The sequence below is a fragment of the Rattus norvegicus genome, chromosome 1, assembly GCF_036323735.1.
Source record: "Rattus norvegicus strain BN/NHsdMcwi chromosome 1, GRCr8, whole genome shotgun sequence".
NCBI classification, from domain to species: domain Eukaryota; kingdom Metazoa; phylum Chordata; class Mammalia; order Rodentia; family Muridae; genus Rattus; species Rattus norvegicus.
Genome location: NC_086019.1, coordinates 193,712,038 through 193,730,917, shown reverse-complemented (window position 1 = coordinate 193,730,917; position 18,880 = coordinate 193,712,038). Strand labels below are relative to the sequence as shown.

Sequence of the window (18,880 nt, the reverse complement as noted above, 5' to 3'; positions counted from 1 at the left end):
TACTGCATAAACCAGACATGCTTACGAACACTGGGAATCCCAGCAATCGGGAGGTATCAGAGTGAAATACTATCCTTATTGACACCAATTCTGAGGCCAGCCTGAGATATATAAGACCTTGTGTCAGACAGACAGACAGACAGACAGACAGAGCCCGGTGTGATGGCAAAGGCTGGCATCTCTAGGATTCAGTGCTAGTCTGGTCTACATAGAGGGCTCCAGGGCCAGTCAGAGTTACATGGTGAGACCTTGTCTCAAAAGAGCAAACAAACAACACCTGAATATTATACAAGTATTTTGCACATTCACATACTTAATGAAATGTACATAAATAATTCTTTTACAAAAGCCAAAAACATCTAAAATTGCAACAACTATACAAAAAGAAAACAGAAAATAAAGATAGCACTAAGGGATTTCATTGCCTGCAATGACAAAATTAACTCTGCTATCAGTTTTTACATCTCTTTATTCCCATCCCACCGTTTTGGTTTTTAGTCTTATGATGTCTTCCCTTCCTACAATTTCCTCTTGCATGAAATGCATCATGATCCTGTCCGTCAAGGAAAATCTCAGTCTTCCTCATCAGCCCCCAACCTCTAGACACCTCGCTGGATCTCTTTGGAGCTGATCTTTTCGCCATCAAAGTTCCTTTGTAAAATTCCGTTCTCTACGTCTGGCACGTGAGACTTCAGTCGCTCTGTCACAGCTTTCTCCTCTTCTGTCAGCAGAGTTAGCTCCAGGTTTGTTTGCTTCTGTAGTTCTTGTAGCATGGTCATTGTCTTGTTCAAAATAGCACAAATGCAGCTCTTGGTCTCTTTTTGCTCAACAGAAACTGTCTTAAAGCGTGCACATAAAGCTTGATATCGAGACTTTATTGCTGATAATTCTTTTAAAATTGCAACTGCATTTTTCTCTCCTGCTGAGTGTGGGTGATTAATCTTGACTTCATATTCCAGCCTATACTGAAGGTAATCCAAATCAGAATCAGCTTTCTGGAACATCAGTTCCAGCTTATCGACCTCCGCCTCCATATTGAATAGTTGACCCATACATGTTTGTATTACTTCCTCATTGCTGTGACAAAATACCCTGATAAAAGGAACCAAAAGGAGAAATAGTTTATTTCAGCTCACAGTTCCCTGGGTACAGATCATCATGGTGAAGATGGGCAGAAGGCTGCGGCAGCCCATCATATTACATCTACAGGCAGGAAGCAGGAAGCACCTAGAGCTGGCACTCAGACGGCTTCCTCTGTTTTATCATGTCTAAGACTCAAGATCAGAGAATGTTGCTATCCACATTTAAGGTGGGTTTTCCCACCTCCATTAACCTAGGGAATCCATCACAAGCATGCCCAGAAGCTTCTAGGTGATTCTAGATTTTGTTAAGTTTACAACGTTAATCATCGCCATGTATATCATGAATTCTGGACATTCCCTTGTCCTGAGAACGTTGGCCCAGCTGCTGAGTGCCGAGCATAGCTCTTGCGCCGGCCGCCGTACACTCCTAGTTTAGAGACCTGGCCGCGGAGCCAAGGAGTGCTGGCCTGTTGGCCTGGCGAGGACACTCCAGCCCTGGGCAGGAGCCTTCCCTTCTATCCCTCCTGAGAGCCGCATCTTGGCACCAGGCAGCTGCAGGGTTTACATGCTGAGATTCTGGCTTTGCCTCTGCCCTCGAAGCAAGAGTGAACCTGGCCGTGCCTGTACTGTACTGTGCTGTACTGTGGGGACTTGTCAGCCTCTTCTCACATGACTGCTGAGCATCCTGCTGAACCCACAGAGTTTAGGGAACGAGTGCCCGAGGACAGGTGCAGCAGAAGGCACCCGCACTAGCCATACAGCACAGTGACTGCACTGGAAGCTGTGAAACCTGCCTTAGCTCCATCCAGATCCCAGCATCATCTTTCTTAATCCCTTTTTAAATATGTAATTGTAGAGTTGTCAACTTGTCTCATTTATTTTTTTTAATTTTATTTTTCTCGTATATTTTATGTATTTACATTTCAAATGTTACCTACTCCCCCCCTTTCTCCCATATCCCCTCCCTCCTTCCCCTGCTTCTATGAGGGTGCTCCTGCTCCCATCCACCCACCCACTCCAATCTCAACGAAGTCACTAATCCTTAAGCAAGTTACCTAAGCTCCTAGAATCAAAACACAGTGAATGTTTTCTTAAAATTACCGAAATAAAAGTCTTAAGACATGGCATTAAATCAGAACCACCGTGTGTGTGCGCGCGTGCGTGCGTGTGTGTGTGTGATATAAGAGAGGGAGACAGACAGATAGACAGAAGACAGACAGACAGACAGAGCATGTGTGTGTGATATAAGAGAGGGAGACAGACAGACAGACAGACAGACAAACAGACAGACAGACAGAGACATACATAGAGAGGGAGAGGCTTTTCGATTGGTCTTCCCGGATAGCTAATGATTTTAGGAAACATCTACATTTTTTGGTTATTTGCACACCCTCTCTAAACTGTCTGTTCCAGCAGTAGACTATTTGTCTCTTAATTCCCAAAGTATAATAGTTGTTTATATATATTGGGCATAAATTCTTCACCAGAGATTTAGAGTGAATATATTCTTTTAGGGTGAATCTTATATCTTTACTTTTAACTGAAAATTTTTAAAGAGTGGAAGTCTTTGATTTTTTCTGGGCATAGATTGTGTTGGTGCATTTATTATTACAATTTTAAAAGCACTTGAGACTGGCCTTTTTCACAGGACAGAGGTTCATTCTGTCCCTGGTTCTGGAGGCTGGGAAGTCTGTGAACTTGGTGCTGGACTAAGCTCAGACCCTGGGAGGCTTTCTTATAGCACAACACAGAGGAGGCCCTTGCAAGGCCACACAGAGCCAGCTCAGCCCTCCCTTCCACCACTAACGGTGACATGGAAGCCCTGTCCTCACGACCTCATCTAAGCCAGATTCCCTCCCCGGGACCATCTCAGAACGCCCGCAACAGATTAAGTTGATAACTGAACTCCCGACACACAAAGTCTTAGGAGACGATCTTCCTGCCAACAACATTGGGTAATCGTTTTTCTTTTTTCTAATTACTTTCCGTGTATCAACTCCTCCGATTCTCACAAGCCTTTGAGATGAATAAATTAATATCCTTGTGTATAGGGAAACTCAGCTTCTGGTAGTTTAATCCACGTTTAAAATCATTTAACTATGAAGCAAGGAAGCTAGGATTCCAGCCACAGTATCCTGAACTCGCATCTTCTTCATTTATTTCAGACACCCTCTATTCTTTTAAATTTCAAACCTGAGGAGAGTCTGTTTATCTCCTCCAGGCTCTGTGGCACCATTGACACACACACTTACAGCAGAGGAAGTGAAAACCACATCACTACCGATGCCTCCCATCCCTCCCTTTTCTGTAGATTCTCCTTGTGCTTTCTTTGTTGTGCATTTAATTCCTTACATGTTTTAATTAGCGTGTAAAGTACTGGGTTTTGTTGTGGCATTTTCTAACAGAATTTGTTTGTGTTGATTCTCTTTGCCTGCTCCTCTCCTACATCCTTTCACCCAGTGTCCTCCATTCAACTTCTATGTCACCTGTATTCCGTTACCTGCACTCACTCCCCTCTGTCTGCCCCCTCTCTAGTGTCCACCCCTGTGTGTCTGACTATATTGACACAGATATGTAAACTAGGATGCATATATGAAAGGCAACATATAATATTTGTCTTTCTGAGTCTGGATCACCTTGTGAAATACCCCCCTTTTCCTTTTATATAGGTTTTTGGTGTCCTGTTTAAGAAACTGTCATTTCCAGTGAGAGTGACAAGATTTTCTTTTCTGATTCTGAAATGTATGGCATCTTGCTTTTACATTTACATCTATTAATCCAATACTGTAATTTTTGCAGTTTTGTCATGTGGGGGCTGAGACTTATAATTTTTATTGTTTTCTTTATGGATTTCTAATTGTCCTGTAGCCATTTACGCCTTTACCTTTTGAAGTACTTTATTTCCCTCATCAAAAAGGAACCGACTCTTCTGTGCCTAGATCAACTTCGAAAGTGGTCTTTCTCATTGCCTCTGTGCCTATTTCTGCACTGTATTAATTGCTGTGGCTAAACTGGAAGTTTAAAAATAGCATCGTCAATATCCTCAAAGATTCAAGTAGTTCTCAAGTCCGTGGATGGAAAACAAAGAAACTAAAAAGGAATATTTAGAGAATGGAAAAAAACTTTCATTAGCTACACATGCATGTACACACAGATATTCACACACATATACATGTGTGTACATGCAAATACGAACAGACACCTACACATTCATGTGTGCATGCACATGCAGACATGAATAGACACAAACACACAAACACATACACACACAGAGGAGGTAGTTGAAACCAGTAAAGACTGGAGTTCTTGCTTAAGGAAGTATCTCTGAACACAAGGCCAGAAGATTGAGAATAAGAGAGACAAGGTTGGGAGACAGGAGATGAGAGCTCAGGACAAAGTTCAACGTTGAATGTGCAAAGAAAATAGAAGCAAGGCAAACATTGACAAAGCAATTCAAGAACTTGTTTGGTTGTTTGTTTTTAACGATGCATTCAGATTTCTACACTGTCATGCTCTAGCAAGTTCCCAGCATGGGGATTTAGAGCAGACCCAGGCAGATCTCTGTGGAGATCAGAATACTGAGTGATGAAGAGAAGGTTCTACAAGCTGTCAGAGGGTCACGGAAAGGCTCCTAATAATGGTTCTGGAGTCAAAGCGGCCTGTGTCCCTAGGAATAACAAAAGGACAGCCCAGCAGCATCTTCAAAATGCTGAAGAAAGGTTATTTTCATCCTAAAATTCTGTATCCATTAAAGCTGTCAGATGCCTGTGACCATGGAAAAACTGGGAGATGACTTACACAGCCAAAGGCTTGCTATACCATCTGAGTTTGAATTCCCTGTGTAAAGCTGGATATGGTAGCTTGTGTCTGCAATCCCAGCAGTCAGTGTGTGGCAAGAGACGAGAATCCCAGGAGCTCGAAGGTCACTGCTCTAGTGTGTGCCATAGCAAACAAGGGACCCTGTTTCAGAGGGGTCCAATGAGAGGACCAACGTGTGAGATCGTTCTCTGACCTCCATAGGCAAAGAGCAGCATGCAGCTCCTGTACTTGCACAAGCATGTGTACACACAAAGATAAAAGAAAATATAGACTTTGTAGACCTGTGGAATCCTCAAACACCCACCTACTCTGTATACTTTCTCTGGTGAATATAGAAAATCATATGACAAAAATGAGGAAGGCACAGCCTATCAGGAGCAGGATCCACTGTACGAACGAGACAAAGCAGGCTTCTGTCAGACAGTTGGAGGGAAGCCCTAAGACAGCCCCTGTGCTACAGGGGTGGAGAGTAGGGGGTCTTCGCTGGTGTGGGTCAGAAACTCCAGGGGAAAATGTCTGCAAGATGGAATTGACAAAACAGTCAGTGGATCCATACATAGGAGAAGATCTTTGTACCATCAATAGGAAGTCTGCAGTTTAACTAGCAATGACTTGAGGAGGGGGGAGGGAAGGAGAGAGAAGGAAGAGGAAGAGGATGAGGAAGGGAGAATAAAGGAGGAGAATGCAGAGGAAGTGAGTGAAGGAGACACTGAGAGAGGGAAGGAAAGTAAAAGAAAAATAAATAAATAATGTAAAAAGGCCCCAGAAATGACAGATGACAATACTTATAGGCTATTATGTGGCCCAGTTGTTAATAACAACAGCACCAGGTATCTAGCTAAATATAATAATAATAATAATAATAATAATAATAATAATAATAATAATAATAATAAATTCCAATAAAGAGCAGCAGATAGGGCATGAACATATTTGTGTGTGCACTGTGGGATGGGCTTGTAGGTAGGATAGAAAGATTAAGCCCTCATTTTATAAAGTGAATTCTTTTTCTGTAATGCTTGTTATAAAGGGAGAAGATGCTAGTGCCTTCATGATTGATCCTCTCTAACTAAGGATTCTACAAAATCAAAAATTGTATCTATGTTAAAGATATCAGACATCCTTGCTAAACAGTATAGTGAATGGCCATTTATACACTGTATTAGGCACCATAAGTAACCAAAGATTTATACCTTGCAGTATACAGAATGTGCACAGATTACAAGGACTTGGCATCTGATGACTTTGGTGTCTGTGGTGGGCCCTTAAACAAATCCCCCACACATAGCAAGGGATTACTATATGGCCATTTAGTAAAAGCTCACAAGCCATCTCAAGTCCTTGTCCTGGCAGGAGCCTGAGGTCGGGACACTGGGTACCACTCTCTATATACCTTCTGGCCCCAGTCCAGCCAGTTTGCTCTTACATGTCAGAACTTTTGATTAAGTTGAAGCTAGAAGAGGGAGACAAAAGCTGGGTCTAGGGATTCCAGCCAAGAATCCCAGCTACTCAAGAGGCTGAGGCAGGGGATCACAAGTCCAAGGCTTGGCTGGGTTACTGAATAAATTCAAGGCTGGCCTGGACTTCTTAGTGAGACTTTTTCTTAAAGTCTTAAAAAAGTTAAAGGGCTTGGAATACATCTCTATGGTAGAATACTAGCCTATTGTATGTAAAGGTCAGTACGCAGAACCAAATAAAAGGAGCTGTGGAGAGACACAGTTCGGCATAGGATAGGGCATGAACACACAGAGACTATGATGTATCTTGTGCTCAAGATCAGGATCCCCCAGCATTCCATTGTGGAAGACGAAGGGGCTTGTAAGATTTCACCTCTCCCTGAGACACTAGGGCAGTTAATGACTTCAGGGAGTTGCGGGGATAATGGAGACATTTTCTTTAGTGATGACTTATCTATAGCCACAGAGAAGTTGCTCATCCTCCAGTAAATATCCTCCCTCCCTTGTTCCTGCAGCAACCCTAGTGAAACCCAGTAGATTGTGAAGAGATGCACATGGAGGTAGGAAGGAGACTGGTTAGGAATAAGGGAAGGGGGACAAGAGGGTAATGGTGGGACATTAATATGATCATAATATGTTGTATATGGAATTTTTGAGGAATAAAACATAAAGAGCTTCTGGACTAAAATGAGAAGATACTGGTGGGTAGTACCTGGGGGTGGATACAGTGTGCTTTTCCGATAGACTCATCCCTTTCTCCAGAGGCAGAGTGTAGTCCACAGGAAGAGCATCAGTAGGCCAGATATAAGCAAGCAACAACAGCATGTGAGGAAAACGCACACCAGGGAAAAGAAACCACAGACTCCATAACACACGCATAAGCCATAAACCAAAAACTTAAACCTAAGCAAATTGACTTAATAGGACAAACAGAAGAAGCATTAAAACGGCAGCCTTCTGAGGATTAAGAGGGGGTATCACATCTCTAAAACAAGAGCACACTGCAGTAATAAAGCAGCTGGGCCCCTTGGGAGGTGAACCCTGATGACAGTTGAAAGGTTCAGTTTAATCTTAAAACCGAGCTAGTAAAGGATCCAACTGAATAGCTTCTCTTCTTTTCCTCTAGAACAGCTCAAAGGGACAAAAGGAAGCTGTGAGAAGAAGAAGAAAGTTCTAGGGATAGAGACCAAGGGCTCAGCCTCGTTCTAATTAGAGATCTATAGAAGAGAAGACAAAGAAATCAGGGAGAGGGTTATCACACTTTAAATTCCCCAGAGCTCAAGAAAGACATTGACTTTCTGACTGAAACAATCCTTTGCATCCTGCTCATGATGTGGCTCCTCTGGAGATTAAAAACACATCAAAGAAACCCATTTAGACCCTTGAATTGGCCCTGCACTTAACCCATGTCTCCATCTGTATCAGTTACAAATACCAGCATCATTTACCAGTCTCCCTGCCTATCTCTTATCACCTGGATGTTCCATAATTCCTTCCTGTCTTCCTGTGTGGAACGATGGGTGGCTACCCTTTGCTCCTTTAGTTAGCACTGCAGAACAGACGGCAAACTGTCATCTGCCACCATCTCTAGCCTGAGGCACGAGCACACGTGACTCTTAGGGGTGTTGCGTGATTGGCAGGTGTTCTCTTCATGACGTACCGAACAGGAAGTTATCAGTACCCATCTCATGACTGGATGGGGCCAATCATAAGAGTACATTTGTCCATGTGGACACACATGTCTCTGTGAAAAGCAACGTTAAGGTATGGACTCTGTAAACAGATTTCTAAGTGCAATCCATAGAGGCAATAGCTAATCAGAGGCCAAATTATGCTTACTACAAGAACATGCATATTCATTCTGGCAGGATGGAGGTCACAAAAATAGTCAATTCTGCCAATCATGGTATTTTAATTTTATTTTGTGTGTGTGTGTCATGTGTGCATAGGTATTTGTTCCTGAGTCTGAGCATGTGAAAATCAGAGGACAAACTCTGATATGAGTACTCTTTTTCCACCTTATTTGAGACAGGGTTTCTCCTGTGTATCACTGAGCTACCCAGCCAAAGTTTCCGGAGAGTCTCCTGTTTCTACCTCTTGACTCTATATGAGTGCTGGGACTGCAGATATTTGAGGCACTTTACCCCACTGAGCCATGTCTTTGACCTTACAGATGTCCTAAAGATACCTTAGTTGTTAAAGTCAGGTCCAAGTACCAATGATAGTAACAGTTTCTTTGGATAGAATATGTGGTTACTCAAAGCACCAGGCACCAACAGAGGTGTAAAGCCGTCACACTGCACTGTCTTTACTGAGCATATACTAGCAGACTTCCTCCTCCTTTCCAATCCAGATGTTTATTAAACACCTGCCACCTGTCAACATGATGCCTGTCAATGGGCAAGCATACACCTAGGCTATTTGAACACAAAGAACTTTAGAGACCACCTCTTTTGACTTCTACACCCTGATGCTCACTGTTCCCAAAGGCCTTTCAGAAGATTTTACTTTCACGGGTGGCAAAGAACAAACAAAACTCCAGAGCCAGAGTCTCATGAGCTGGCTTAGTGGGTAGGGATACTGGATGCCTAGCCTGTGACCTAGATTCAATTCTTGCCACAGAGTGGAATGAGAACTGGCTCCCATAAACTGTCCTCTGGCTTCCACGTTTGTTGTAGCACAACACACACACACACACACACACACACACACACACACACACACACACAGACAGAGACAGAGACAGAGACAGAGCGAGACAGAGAGACAGAGAGAAACAGAGAGAGAGAGAGACAGAGACAGACAGAGACAGAGATAGAGAGACAGAGAAAGAGACAGACAGACAGAGACAGACAGACACTAACCATTTTAAAAACTAAAATATAAAACCAGGAATCAAATGCTAGGGAAATTAATATACTCACACAATGTGATACATGATCAATTCCTTATGTTTATTGTACTCTTGTCTTTAGAATGCACTGTGGGTAAAAGCTGATTTCAAAACCAAAAAGGTAGGAGAAGCTTTTCATTGGTGCCTTGTTTGGAATCAGCTGCTTGAAAAGTATTTTTTGAGGTCACTGTTGACTGCTGGGTACACAGGCATGAGCACAATTTCTTCACATTGTAACTCTTCTAAACACCCAAACTCCAAAAACCTGGCACTGTGGAAGAATTTGAACTGTATGGCCCCTTCTCACTACTTAGAAATGGAGCAGACAGTCATCATAGTCCAAGGACCCCAGGCTCAGAAGCATTGTTGAGCAGAATCCCAAAGGAAAATCCTGGATATGTCCCTCTTTCAAACGGTTTTGTTCTGAAGGTTGATGGCCAGGAGGCCAGGAGGGTGGCCTATCACTCAGAGATAATGGCATACCACTTTGACTTATTGATGCTTTTATTAGACTGAGCTGGGTCCAGAACCACCCTGGAAGGAGTGATCTAAAGAAGGAAGTCTTTGATGAAATAGGCACATGTTTGTTCCCAAATGCAGTAAGAGGCAAGAAATACAAGACTTTAAAATCAGGTTCTAAGTGAGAAATAGATGATACAAATTCTGTGGATGCAGTCATCTATCCTCCACCCACTCTCGTTTAAATCTCTCTCTCTCTCTCTCTCTCTCTCTCTCTCTCTCTCTCTCTCTCTATCCTCTGTCCTCTTGAACTCTCATCTCTTTCTATGTTTCTGTATGTGTGTACCATCCATCTATCTATCTATCTAGTATCTATGTCTGTCTGTCGGTCTCTTGTCTGTCTGTATACCTATTATATGTCTAATCTGTCTGTCTATCTATCTGTCTATCTATCTATCTATCTATCTATCTATCTATCTATCTATCTATCTATCTATCATCTATGTATCTATCACCTATATCTTGTCTATCTAAGAGGTTAGTTATCTTATCAGCTTTCCCTGGCTTATCTTCCTGTCTCGTCTCCCTCCTGTTTTATTTGAGAATGCTCCATGAGGCTAGATTCACCTCCCTGAGCCCATACAGTGATAGGTCCTAGATGTCTTCTCCAGATCCTTTATGGGAAACTCTTGATTTTTGTTTCTTAGAAAATTGAGACCTCTGTTGTAGTTGGATCCTTGATATTGTAATCCTTTTGTGAGGTATGGAAAAATACAAATAACTGTAGGGTGCCTGGCTACCTAAGAAGGGGAAGCTTCTGATTGACAGGGAAGAATCTTGTCAACTGATGTGATGTCTGCCTTGCACAGGATAATGTGGCTTTTGGTGTATTTTTATTCATTTGCTTGGACCGTTTTCTTCCAGCCAAAGCACTCTGCTGCTGTCCTCTGGGGTTGCCTTGTAAATCATCACTTCCACTTACAGTCTTAATGCTCAGCTTTCTGCATCCAGCCTCACTGGTGTATTCCTTGCCCTAACCTACCACGGACCCTTACATCCTTCAGCTCCTGTGCATGTTGTCCCTTAGCCTGGAGCATCCTTCTAGATCCTGTTTCTGGATGTGGCATTCTCTCACTCTTCCTCTGGGCTCGGTGCTTCTGTAACAGATGATGCACCGTACTGCATTCCAGTTAGTGCTCGCTTATACGTGGCTTGGAGCATCTTAAAGCCAATGGCTGCTTTATCCTTTCCTATCTCAGTCCTGCCACAGATGTAGCTCAATGAATAATGTGAATTTTTCTTATTTCAAGTGCTCTTTAATTTTAAAATTCAGAGGAGTCTCTTTCCTAGTATTGCCAATCTCTTGGAGTTTCTCTGATTTCTTACCATCCGAGGAAAAAGAGAAATATTGTCTCGCTACCTTGTACCTCATTTTAGATTTTTTGTTATTATTATATTTTACTTTTTATCCAATGATATTGGGACTATGGAAATCGTTAGGGAATATGAAACCAGGATGAAAGAATGTTCAATTATGTATTTAACTCGATTCTTTTTCTCTTATGAATATATTTCAACCTCGATAGCTGCTACTGATCTCTAATTTAGAATTTCTGTTAGCATTCTAATACATTCACTTTTTGAAGAAGTGAGGCATAGAATCACACAATTCACGGCCCATGGGATGTCTGAGATTATCTGTTTCATCATCTTCCTTTGCAAAGAAATGGGAAAGAGTTGGATAAAAACTTATGGGACCAAAATTAATTGAAAGAGACAGAGGACACTTTATACTCATCAAAGAAAAACCCCACCAAGATGATCTTTTAATTCTTAATATCTATGCCCCATATGTAAGGGCAGCCATGTTTATGAAAGAAATACTACTAAATCTTAAATCACACATTGACCCTCACATCTTAATAGTGGAAAACTTCAATAATGGACAGATCATCCAAACAGAAACTAGACAGAGAAATACTGGAGTTAACAGACATTACGAACCAAACATTGCCAACAAATATCTACAGAACACATTACAAAAACACAAAAGAATACAGATTCTTCTCAGCACCTCACTGAGCATTCTCCAAAACTGGCCATATACTCAGTCACAAAGAAAGTCTCAACAGATACAAGAAAAATTGTACTAGCTCCATGCATCCTATCAGACCACCATAGAGTAAAGCTGAATTTCAACAACAACAGCAACAACAACTGAAAGCCTACAAACTTGTGGAAATTGCAACCCTCTACTGAAAGACTGCTGGTTCAGGCAGAAATTAATAAAGAAATTAAAGACTCCATAGAAGTCAATGAAAATGAATGCATGGCATACCCAAACTTCCAGGACACAGAGAGAGGGAAGGTCATAGCACGAAGTGCCTACACATAAAGAAATTGCAGATGTCTCATACTAGCAACTTAACAGAACATGCGGAAGTTCTAGAACAAAAAGAAGCAGCTTGTACAAGAGAAGTAGAAGGCAGGAACTAATCAAACTGAGGACTTAAATCAATAAAATAGAAACAGAACAATACAAAGAATCAATGAAATAAAAAGTGGTCCTTTGAGAAAATCAAGAAGATAGTCAAACTTTTTCCAAATTAATTAAAATACAGAGAGAGCATCCAAATGAACAAATCAGAAAAAAAAAGAGAAACCATAGCAACAAATATCAAAGTCATCCAAAGAATCATTAGGTCATACTTTAAAAAACTGTACTTCACAAAATTGGAAAATATAACATAAATAAAGAGTTTTCTTGATAGATACTATTTACCAAAGTTAAATCAAGATCAGATAAAGAATTTAAATAGACCTATAACCTTTAAGGAAATAGAAATAGCCATTAAATACCTCTCAACCAACCAACCAAATAAAAAACCCAACCTCCCCCGCCCCAAAAAACCCAACAAGAACAAAAAACAAACAAACAACTAACAAGCCTAGGGCTAAATGGTTTTAGTGCAGACTTTCAAAGAAGAGCTAACATCAATACTTCTCAAATTATTTTGCAAAATAGAAGTAGAAGAAACATTGCCAAATTTATTTTATGAGGCCATAGTCACCCTGATACCCATCCTCCACGAAGATTCAATAAAGAAATAGAATTACAGACAAATTTCCCTCATGAATAGGGGTGCAAAGACATTCAATAAAATATTTGCAAACTGAATTCCAGAACACATTAAAAAGATCATCCACCATGATCAAGTAGGCTTCATCCCAGAGCTGTAGGGATGGTTCAACATATGAAAATCTGTCAATTTAATTCCCCACATAAACATACTGAAGAAAAAAAACCATGATGATTATTTCATTAGATGCTGAAAAAAAACTTTGACAAAATCCAAGTCCCCTTCATGATAAGAGTCATGGAGAGATCAGGGATACAAGGGACATACCTAAACAATGAAAGACAATGTACAGAAAGCTGTTAGCCAACATCAAAATAAATGGAGAGAAACTCAAAGAAGTTTCACTTAAATCAAGAGCAGGACAAGGCTATCTCCTCCTACCATGTCTATTCAATAGAGTACATGAAGATCTAGCTGGAGCAATAGGACAAGTGAATGAGAAAAGGAGAAACAGATTGGAAAGGAAAAAGTCAAAATTGTTATTTGCAGATGATATGATAGTATACGCATAGGTGACTCCAAAAATTCTACCAGGGGACTCCTGCAACTGAAGGACACCTTCAGTAAAGTGACTGGCTACAAGATTGTAGCCTCCCATACACAATTGAAAAGTACACCTTGTAAGAAATCAGGGAAACAACCCACTTCATAATAGCCACAAATAATGTAAAATATCTTGGTGTAGCTCTAACCAAACAAGTGAAAGACTTGTGTTAAAAACTTTAAGTCTTTTTGTTCTCCATCTTTATTAAATTGGGTATTTCTTATTTACATTTCAAATGTTATTCCCTTTCCCGGTTTCCAGGCCAATAGTCCCCTAACCCCCTGCCTTCCCTTCTATATGGGTGTTCCCCTCTGCATCCTTACCCCATTACCGCCCTCCCCGCAACAATCACGTTCACGGGGGGTTCAGTCTTAGCAGGACCAAGGGCTTCCCCTTCCACTGGTGCTCTTACTAGGATATTCATTGCTACCTATGAGGTCAGAGTCCAGGGTCAGTCCATGTATAGTCTTTAGGTAGTGGCTTAGTCCCTGGAAGCTCTGGTTGCTTGGCATTGCTGTACATATGGGGTCTCAAAGCCCCTTCAAGCTCTTTCAGTCCTTTCTCTGATTCCTTCAACGGGGGTCCCGTTCTCAGGTCAGTGGTTTGCTGCTGGCATTTGCCTATGTATTTGCTGTATTCTGCCTGTGTCTCTCAGGAGAGATCTATGTCTGGTTCCTGTCAGACTATACTTCTTTGCTTCATCCATCTTATCTAGTTTGGTGGCTGTATATGTATGGGCCACATGTGGAGCAGTCTCTGAATGTGCGTTCTTTCGGTCTCTGTTCTAAACTTTGCCTCCCTATCCCCTTCTAAGGGTATTCTTGTTCCCCTTTTAAAGAAGGAGTGAAGTATCTGCATTTTGGTCATCCCCGTCTTGAGTTTGATGTGTTCTGTGCGTCTAGGGTAATTCAAGCATTTGGGCTAATAGCCACTTATCAATGAGTGCATACCATGTGTGTTTTTCTGTGATTGGGCTACCTTACTCAGGATGATATTTTCTAGTTCCATCCATTTGCCTATGAATTTCATAAAGTCATTGTTTTTGATAGCTGAGTAATATTCCATTGTGTAGATGTACCATATTTTCTGTATCCATTCCTCTGTTGAAGGGCATCTGGGTTCTTTCCAGCTTCTGGCTATTATAAATAAGGCTACTATGAACACATAGTAGAACATGTGTCTTTGTTATATGTTGGAGCACCTTTTGGGTATATGCTCAAGAGGTAGAGGCCTCAGGTACTGCAATGTCCAATTTTCTGAGGAACTTCCAGACAGATTTCCAGAATGGTTGTACCAGTCTGCAATCCCACCAACAGTGGAGGAGTGTTCCTCTTTCTCTACATCTTTGCCAGGATCTGCTGTCACCAGAGTTTTTGATCTTAGCCATTCTGACTGGTATGAAGTGGAATCTCAGGGTTGTTTTGATTTGCATTTCCCTTATGAATAAAGATGTTGAACATTTCTTTAGGTGCTTCTCAGTCATTCAATATTCCTCAGCTGTAAATTCTTTGTTTAGCTCCGAACCCCATTTTTAACAGTGTTATTTGTCTCCCTGCTGTCTAACTTCATGAGTTCTTTGTATATTTTGGATATTAGCCCTCTATCAGTTGTAGGATTGGTAAAGATCTTTTCCCAATCTGTTGGTTGCCATTTTGTCCTAACAACAGTGTCCTTTGCCTTACAGAAGCATTGTAATTTGATGATATCCCATTCGTCGATCCTTGATCTTAGAGCATAAGCCATTGGTGTTTTGTTCAGGAAATTTTCTCCAATGCCCATGTGTTCGAAATTCTTCCCCACTTTTTCTTCTATTACTTTGAGTGTATCTGGTTTGATCCACTTGGACTTAAGCTTTGTACAGCGTGATAAGAATGGATCCATCTGCATTCTTCTACTTGCTGACCTCCAGTTGAACCAGCACCATTTGCTGAAAATGCTATCTTTTTTCCATTGGATGGTTTTGGCTCCTTTGTCAAAAATCAAGTGACCATAGTTGTGTGGGTTCATTTCTGGGTCTTCAATTATATTCCATTGGTCTATCTGCCTTTCTCTGTACCAATACCATACAGTTTTTATCACTATTGCTCTGTAATACTGCTTGAGTTAAGGGATAGTGATTCCCCCAGAAGTCCTTTTATTGTTGAGGATAATTTTAAACTATCCTGGGTTTTTTGTTACCCAGGTGAATTTGCAAATTGTTCTGTCTAACTCTATGAAGAATTGGATTGGGATTTTGTTGGGGATTGCATTGAATCTGTAGATCGATTTTGGTAAAATGGCCACTTTTACTATATTAATCCTGCCAATCCATGAACATGGGAGATCTTTCCATCTTCTGAGGTCTTCTTCAATTTCTTTCTTCAGAGGCTTGAAGTTCTTATCATACAGATCTTTCACTTGCTTGGTTAAAGTCACACCGAGGTATTTTATATTATTTGGAACTATTATGAAGGGTGTTCATTTCCCTAATTTCTTTCTCGACTTGTTTCTCTTTTGTGTAGAGGAAGGCTACTGATTTATTTGAGTTAATTTTATACCCAGCCACTTTGCAGATGGTGTTTATCAGGTTTAGTAGTTCTCTGGTGCAACTTTTGGGATCACTTAAATATACTATCATATCATCTGCAAATAGTGATATTTTGACTTCTTCCTTTCCAATCTGTATCCCTTTGATCTCCTTATGCTGTCTGATTGCTCTGGCTAGGACTTCGAGAATTATATTGAATAAGTAAGGAGAGAGTGGGCAGCCTTGTCTAGTCCCTGATTTTAGTGGGATTGCTTCAGGTTTCTCTCCATTTAGTTCAATGTTAGCTACTGGTTTGCTGTATATGGCTTTTACTATGTTTAGGAATGGGCCTTGAATTCCTATTCTTTCCAGGACTTTTATAATGAAGGGGTGTTGAATTTTGTCAAATGCTTTCTCAGCATCTAATGAAATGATCATGTGGTTTTTATCTTTCAGTTTGTTTATATAGTGGATTAAGTTGATGATTTTCCGTATATTAAACCATCCCTACATACCTGGGATGAAGCCTACTTGATCAGGATGTATGATTGTTTTGATGTGTTCTTGGATTCAGTTTGTAAGAATTTTATTGAGTATTTTTACGTCAATATTCATAAGGGAAATTGGTCTGAAGTTCTCTTTCTTTGTTGGGTCTTTGTATGGTTTAGGTATAAGAGTAATTGTGGCTTCATAGAAGGAATTTGGTAGCACTCCATCTGTTTCAATTTTGTGGAATAGTTTGGATAGTATTGGTATGATGTCTTCTATGAAGGTCTGATAGAATTCTGCACTGAACCCGTCTGGACCACCTGGGCTCATTTTGGTTGGGAGACCTTTAATGACTGCTTCTATTTCTTTAGGAGTTATGGGGTTGTTTAAATGGTTAATCTGTTCCTGATTTAACTTCTGTACCTGGTATTTACCTAGGAAATTGTCCATTTCCTGCAGATTTTCAAGTTTTGTTGAATATAGACTTTTGTAGTAGGATGTGATGTTTTTTTAATTTCCTCTGATTCTGTTGTTATGTCTCCCTTTTCATTTCTGATTTTGTTAATTTGGACACACTCTCTGTGTCCTCTGGTTAGTCTGCCTAAAGCTTTATCTATCTTGTTGATTTTCTCAAAGAACAAGATTTTGGTGCTGTTGATTCTTTGTATAGTCCTTTTTTTTTCTACTTGGTTGATTTGAGCTCTGGGTGTATTTGCTTCTTTTTGTTCTGGAGCTTTTAGGTGTGCTGTCAAGCTGCTGATATATGCTCTCTCCTGTTTCTTTCTGCAGGCACTCAGAGCTATGAGTTTTCCTCTTAGCACAGCTTTCATTATGTCCCATAAGTTTGGGTATCTTGTACCTTCATTTTCATTAAATTCTAAGAAGTCTTTAATTTCTTTCTTTATTTCATCCTTGACCAGGATATCATTGAGTAGAGCATTGTTCAACTTCCACGAATATGTAGGCATTCTTTCCTTATTGTTATTGAAGACCAGCTTTAGCCTGTGGTCTGATAGGACACATGGGATTATTTCTATCTTTGTGTATCTGTTGAGGCCTCTTTTGTGCCAGATCATATGGTCAATTTTGGAGAAAGTACAGTGGGATGGTAAGAAGAAGGTATATCCTTTTGTTTTAGGGTAGAATGTTCTATAAATATCTGTTCAGTCCATTTGGTTCATAACTTCTATTAGTCTGTCTATGTCTCTGTTTTATTTCTGTTTCCATGATCTGTCCATTGATGAGAGTGGGGTGTTGAAATCTCCTACTATTATTGTGTGAGGTGCAGTGTGTGCTTTGAACTTTAGTAATGTTTCTTTTATGTATGTAGGTGCCTCTGTATTTGGAGCATAGATATTTAGGATTGAGAGTTCATCTTGGTGGATTTTTCCTTTGATGAATATGAAATATCCTTCCTTATCTTTTTTGATGACTTTTGTTTGAAAATTGATTTTATTCAATAGTAGAATGAGTACTCCAGCTTGCTTCTTCAGACCATTTGCTTGGAAAGTTGTTTTCCAGCCTTTCACTCTGAGGTAGTGTCTGTCTTTGTCTCTGAGGTGTGTTTCCTGTAGGCAGCAAAATGCTGGGTCCTCATTACGTATCCAGTTTGTTAATCTGTGACTTTTTGTTGGGGAATTGAGTTCATTGATGTTGAGAGATATTAAGGAATAGTGATTGTTGCTTCCTGTTATATTCATGTTTGGAGGTGAGATTATGTTTGTGTGCTTGTCTTCTCTTTGTTTTGTTGCAAAACAATTAATTTCTTGCTTTTTCTAGGGTGTAGCTTGCCTCCTTATGTTAGGCCTTACCATTTATTATTCTTTGTAGGGCTGGATTTGTAGAAAGATATTGTGTAAATTTGGTTTTGTCATTGAATATCTTGGTTTCTCCATCTATGTTAATTGAGAGTTTTGCCAGATACAGTATCCTGGGCTGGCATTTGTATTAGGGTCTGTATGACATCTGTCCAGGATCTTCTGGGTTTCATAGTCTCTGGTGAGAAGTCTGTTGTAATTCTGATAGGTCTGCCTTTATATGTTACTTGACCTTTTTCCCTTACTGCTTTTAATATTCTTTCTTTATTTTGTGCATTTGGTGTTTTGACTATTATGTGACGGGAGGAGTTTCTTTTCTGGTCCAATCTATTTGGAGTTCTATAGGATTCTTGTATGTTTATGGGCATCTCTTTCTTTAGGTTAGGGAAGTTTTCTTCTATGATTTTGTTGAGGATATTTACTGATCCTTTGAGTTGGGAGTCTTCACTCTCTTCTATACCTATTATCCTTAGATTTGATCTTCTCATTGAGTCCTGGATTTCCTGTATGTTTTGGGCTGATAGCTTTTTCCATTTTCCATTATCTTTGACAGTTGTATCTATAATTTCTATGGAATCTTCTGCTCCTGAGATTCTCTCTTCTATCTTTTGTATTCTGTTGGTGATGCTCACATCTATGACTCCTGATCTCTTCTCTAGGTTTTCTATCTTCAA

At 40.4% G+C, this 18,880-nt stretch overlaps 1 protein-coding gene across 1 annotated transcript in view; it reads right to left on the bottom strand.

Moving 5' to 3' along the window:
• Positions 1-452: 452 nt before the first annotated feature.
• Positions 453-18,880, bottom strand: part of Ska2l1 (spindle and kinetochore associated complex subunit 2 like 1) — a 73,444-nt gene continuing 55,016 nt past the window's right edge. Inside the window, exon 3 of the mRNA XM_039101235.2 lies at positions 453-1,092. Within this exon, the coding sequence (XP_038957163.1) occupies positions 600-1,052 (453 nt within the window). The 5' untranslated portion in view covers positions 1,053-1,092 and the 3' untranslated portion in view covers positions 453-599. The remainder of the gene's footprint in view (positions 1,093-18,880) is intronic.